Source organism: Carlito syrichta, unplaced genomic scaffold (assembly GCF_000164805.1).
Source record: "Carlito syrichta isolate Samal-C Ts95f unplaced genomic scaffold, Tarsius_syrichta-2.0.1 Scaffold305209, whole genome shotgun sequence".
Lineage (NCBI taxonomy): Eukaryota > Metazoa > Chordata > Mammalia > Primates > Tarsiidae > Carlito > Carlito syrichta.
In genome coordinates this window covers 336,609-342,061 of record NW_007249305.1, presented here as the reverse complement: position 1 = coordinate 342,061, position 5,453 = coordinate 336,609, and the positions used below count along the sequence as shown (strand labels likewise).

At 64.7% G+C, this 5,453-nt stretch overlaps 1 protein-coding gene across 1 annotated transcript in view; it reads left to right on the top strand.

Moving 5' to 3' along the window:
- Nucleotides 1-3,449: 3,449 nt before the first annotated feature.
- The window catches only part of TP53I11 (tumor protein p53 inducible protein 11), a 5,432-nt gene continuing 3,428 nt past the window's right edge, over nt 3,450-5,453 (top strand). Inside the window, exons 1-4 of the mRNA XM_008061333.1 lie at nt 3,450-3,495; nt 4,080-4,233; nt 5,079-5,137; nt 5,363-5,411. Coding sequence (XP_008059524.1) covers nt 4,105-4,233; nt 5,079-5,137; nt 5,363-5,411 — 237 coding nt within the window. The 5' untranslated portion in view covers nt 3,450-3,495; nt 4,080-4,104. The remainder of the gene's footprint in view (nt 3,496-4,079; nt 4,234-5,078; nt 5,138-5,362; nt 5,412-5,453) is intronic.

Genomic DNA, 5,453 nt, shown 5'->3' with positions numbered 1-5,453 from the left:
CCTGAGGACCACATCCTCCCTTCTGGCCTGACAGGTGTGTGTGGTGGGCTCATCCCTCCTTTCTGCCCTGCCCTCTGCCTCCAGCAGCCTGACCCCGGGCAGCTCTGGGTCCCTTCAGAGGGCGGCTGGGTGGGACAGGAGGCCCACTGCACCCACTGGCTTTTCCCGCTGTGCGTGGCTGAGCCAAGAAAGGGAAGAGGAAGGGGTCCAGCCCCCTGGGTGGGCGCTTGACCTCAGGCACCCACGGGCACTCCTTCCATCTCTCTCCCTTCCTCCGTCTCCCATCTGCACTAGCTCCCTCCCTCTGTCCACTTCTGCGAGGTGGGGTTCTCACTACCTCCATTTTGCAGGAAGGAAAACAGGCCCAGAGAGCTGTGGTGATTTGCTCAAAGCCCTGCGGCCGGTAAGGCAGAGCCAAGATTCAGACCTGGTCCTCTGCCCTGTGCGGTGTTTGGCCAGGGTGCAGGGTAGGCTGGGAGGTGCCCTTTGTCTTCACGTGGGCTGCAGTGGTGGTGCCAAGCCTAAAACAAACAGCTGGAGTGGCCTTGAAGGAGGAGAGGCCCAGGGGAGGCCTGAGGGTGTGGGCATGGGTTGCCTTGGGCTGGTGGGTGGGTCTGAGCTTGCTGGGCCCCGGCCTGGGGGTGAGGCAGGGGCAGGACCTCCCTGGAGGGTGCTGGGGGTGGGCGGACCTCCCTGGAGTTAAGGGTCAAGGCGCCCTTCTCCGGGGAGGCCCCAGGGACCCTTTGTTGGAGACGAGCTCCCTGCTGGGGCCGGGCTCTGCGTGGCCATGGTGGGTCCCCCGGCCCAGGTACCTATGGCAGTGCCTGTGGGCAAAGTGTGTCACACCCACAAGGAAGCCGCCTAGGGCACTGCGGTGCCCACTGTGTACGCAGCCCGGCAGGTGGGCACTGACAGGCCCATGGCCTTTGTAGCAGCTGTCGCGACTTGGGCCTGTGTGTAGAGGGGAGCTCGTGTGTGCGTGTGCACGTGTGTGCGTGTGTGTGTTGGTGGGGAGAACCGACAGGCAGAGAGACCAGTGCTTCTCATGCTGGAAGTGTGTGACTCGGTCACTGACAGCCCAGGCCTGGGGGGCGGCGACCGCCAACCTTACGTCCTGGGACTGAGGCCTGGGGCTTCCGCGCCAGGTCACCTGCCTGTCCACTCACTGCCTCTATCCCGGGCCTCTGCGTGTGGGAGGCCTGGGGAGCGTGGCCGTGTCTGTCTTCATAAGCGTTGCTTATGGGCTGGGCCCTGCCCCTCGAGCTTCCCGGAGGTGGCGTCTTTTGCGCTCAGGCTGTCTCTAGGAGAGAAGACCCCTTGTTTTGCCAGCTGCAGATGGGGAGACTGAGGCACATGGAGGTTAAGTCATTTGCCCACAGACTCACAGTTAGGAAATGGCAGAGTTGGGATTCGAACCCAGAGCGTGGCCTCAGCAGTCAGGCCTCGGCCGTCCGGCCTTCTGGCTGCGGCAGTCACTGGCTCTTGATGAAGTGCTCCTGGCTTTAATTTTGCTTCTCCTCACTCTGGCGCTAGGGGAGAAATCAGGGTGCTGGTTTTCATTTCACAGATGCCAACACGAGCTCTCAGAGGAGAAGGAACAGTAACTTGTCCCAGTCAGTGGAGAACAGGCCACTCTCCCCGCCCCCGTGGGAGCCCCTTCAGGGCAGGGGCTGTCCCACCGCCCACTGAGCCGGCTCAGAGCAGGCCTCACTGGACGCTTTTCTTCATGCACGTGCACAGTTGCTGTGCTGAGTGCTCTGACTGACCCGACACCCCTGGGAGGTGGGGATGGCAGCGCCTCCTCCCAGATGGGGAAACAGCCTCAGAGCACAAGTCACACGGCCCAAAGGGGAGAGCGGGGCTGAGGGGGGCAGCACGCCCAGCCTGGGTGAGGCTGAAAAGCCAGGAGGACCCAAGGGAGGGGCAAAGATAACGACCGAGCGCGGTAGGTATTGGCGAGAGGCAGAGGAGCTGGGGCGCTCGTGCAGCGCTCTGGGGAACATTCAGCACTTTTGCCAAAGGCTCAGCGGAGATGTCACGTCCATCGCAGCCGTCCCATCCCGGTGTTTGCCTTTAGGGGGCAAAACCGTGTGGCCCCACAGAAACCCGTGCACGCTGTAAACACAATGGCTCTGTTCACGATGACCAAAATGGAAAGCCCCGTGACCTTTGTGAGCGAGCGGAGACACAGAAGGGCACGTCTACCCCATGGAACACACGCCCTCGTACAAGGAACGGGGCTGTCGCACCTGGCGGCTTGGATGGGTCTCAGAGGTGTTTGGTGGAGGGAAGAGACCAGTCTCGTGAGCTCACACGCCTTAGTGCTCCGGTTAGGTGGCGTATTGGGGAACACACACAGACGCGTCCTGCGGGGCAGACGTGGGGGGTTGCCAGGCCGAGGCTGGGGGCAGTGTGGCCGGGTGGCATGGGCCGTTCAGATGTGGAGCTGGTGGCTACCTGAAACTTTCTCTGTGTGCTAAAATTCACATCACCGTACACCCAAAATGGCCAATTTTGCTGTGTGCATCCAAACGTCAAAGGCCAGAGGGGAGGCCAGGAGAGGAAGGGTGAGGGCCAGGCCACATCTGAGGACGAGAGCTGGCTCTGGGCTCTTCACACGGTGCTCCTGGCTCTGGGGCAGCCTTGCCCGGCAGCAGGAGGGACGGGCTGATTATAGCTTCTCCCTGGATCCACAGGAGGGTGTTGGGACAGTGCCCCGTGGCATGAGAGGTGAGACCTCGGCTTCCCCGGCAGGTGGGGTTGGCCGCCTGCCTGTCCTGATGGCAGTGTTAACCAGAGCCTCAGTGGGCAGGGCGTGGGCCTGGTGTCACCGTCTCTCCAGGGTTTCTGTGGGGGAAGGGACGTGGATAGTCACCCTCCGTTTACAGATGAGGGAGTGTGGCCTTACATGACTTTCACCAAGGACCCCAGTGTGGACTTCCGGTCATGTCCATGTCTGCCGTCTCCCTCATTGGCCCCTCTAAAGCGGTGTGTCACCGTGGGAGTCTCTGTCCAGGTGGTTGTTTGGGCGCTTTATTTTGTTTTAAGATAAGCAGGAGGTGACCTGGGGGCATTTCTACATTCCTGGGGACATTCCCAATCTGCCCCTGGGTGGGGCTGAGAGACTGAGCTTTGCCCGGGGCCATGCGGCTCTGAGACCCAGTGTCCCTGCTGAGGACAGGCAGCAGCGTCCCAGCCTGTGTGTCCACGGGTGGGTGTCTGTGGCACTGCCAGGCGGGGGTGTGGCCGCAGTGCGGGGACCCTTCTGTCATCACACCCTGGGAAGCCAGGTCTCCTCGTGTGGCCTCGGCCGACACGGTGTCGTCTAGCAAGGTGGCTGTGACCGCAGGACCCAGGACACTGGGGCCAGCCTGAGGCTTCCGCCCCCGGATTGACACCTGTCTCCTCTGCCTAGACCCGGCGTGACTGAAGCCTCGACGGCGCACAGCCTATCTCCACGGCTCCGTCCCCAGCGCGGGGCCTGGCCTGCAGCAGGTGCTCACCTCCCTGCCCAGGCGTTGCTGGGGTGTCGGGGTCCTGGGGCAGGGGCAGGGCCCGGCGGGGCCAAGCCTGGGCAGGGCGACTGGGCAGCCAGCCCTGGCCGGCCTTCTCTAGCTCCGCGGGGTCCGGCTGGTTGAGAGGCTGTCGGGAAGATAGGAGGGAGGCGGCATGCCACGCCGGGACTGTCTGGGCAGGAGTCCAGCGGGGGCCAGACTTCAGAACTCAGGCTCCCAGGCTCGGCTGACCCTCCCCTCCTCGCGCCCCCAGGAAGCTTGGGTGTGGCCACCATTCAGTCCAACGCCCTTTCCTGGGCCCCACTCCAGGCTGGAAGGCTCCACCCAGTCTGGCCAGATGGGGTGTGCCGGTCCCCTGGGGCCAGTCGCGATCCCAGAACCGGAGGCGCCTTCCCCCAACCCATCTGACGGACGAGGAGGCTGAGGCTGGCTGCTCCCTGGCTGTCCTGGACTGCGGGGAGGCCCAGCAGGCCTGAGATGGGGGTCTGGCTTTCCCCGACTACCGGGACCCTCCCCTGGTCTGGACCTGGCCGGGACGGGGCTCTGAGGCAGGGTCTCCCTCAGCCCTCTGCAGGGGCGCCCCGTCGACATGGCGGCCAAGCAGCCCCCGCCGCTGATGAAGAAGCACAGCCAGACGGACCTGGTGAGCCGTCTGAAGACCCGCAAGATCCTGGGCGTGGGCGGCGAGGACGACGATGGGGAGGTGCACCGCTCCAAGGTGGGCCGGCGGGCAGGGCTGCCTGCCACTGCCTCCCAGCTGCTGGGCAGCTGGGCTGAGCCCCCTGGTGGGGAGGAGTCCCAGGCCCACGTGGCTGCAGGCGTCGGGGCTTAGCTGGTATCTCTGGAAGTGGAACGGAGGTGTCGGGGATAACAGCGGGACACGGTGTCAGCAATCGTTGGGCGCCTGTGACGTGCGGGGTGGCAGCCGCGGCCTCGTACGCACTTTCTTTTTTTTTGAGTTGGAGTCTCACTATGTCGCCCAGACTGGAGTGCAGTTGCCACTCCCGGCCACCGCAGCCTCGACCCGCCGGGCTCCGGCGATCCTTCCGCCTCAGCCTTCCCAGTAGCCGGAATTACAGGCGCGCTACCACGCCCAGCTCATTTTTTGATTATTGTAGAGATGAGGTCTCGCTGCCCAGGCGGGTCTCGAACCCGCGGGCTCAGGCAATCCGCTCACCTCAGCCTCCCAAAGGCGCGGGGTGACAGGCTGAGCTGCCGAGCCCGGCTCGTACGCTCTTTCTAATCGTCTTGCTGGCACTGGCACAGGCACACTGCACGACGATTAGCCCATCTTATAGGTGAGGCAGCTGAGGCTCAGGGAGGTCGAGCCGTCGCCCGAGGCCGTGGCGTGGGTGAACCGGACTCCGGAGCCGTGTCTGGCCGGCCCTGAGTCTTCACTTCTTTCACCGCATTCGGCTCCCAGGCCCCAGGGTCAAGCGGAGGCAGCCTCAGGGCGACCCTCTCAGCCTGGGGTCCCTGGGCCTGTGGGGCTTGGGAGGGCGAGTGGTGGGGTGCTGGGAGCGGCCCCCACCCTCATCGCCTCTGACCCCACTGTGTCCACAGATCAGCCAGGTCTTGGGCAACGAGATCAAGTTTGCGGTTCGAGAGCCTCTGGGGCTCAGGTGAGCGCTTCCCTGAGTTTTTGGCGGGGACAGGGTCGTGGGTGGGGGTGGGGACGCATAAGACCTCCTCAGGCCGGGCCCTGTCAGGCCCCGTCGTCTCGCCACGACTGGCCGCCCCCGAGCCAGCCAGCCCTGGGCATCTCGGCTGGCGGGAGTGGGGACCCCCGGGCCTGCGGTGACCGCAGGGCCGGGCTGGGGGCGTGACCTTCCTCTCCGCGTCCCCAGGGTCTGGCAGTTGGTCTCCGCGGTGCTGTTCTCCGGCATTGCCGTCATGGTGAGCCTCCGTCCGGCCGGGCCGGGCCTGCGCGTGACACCC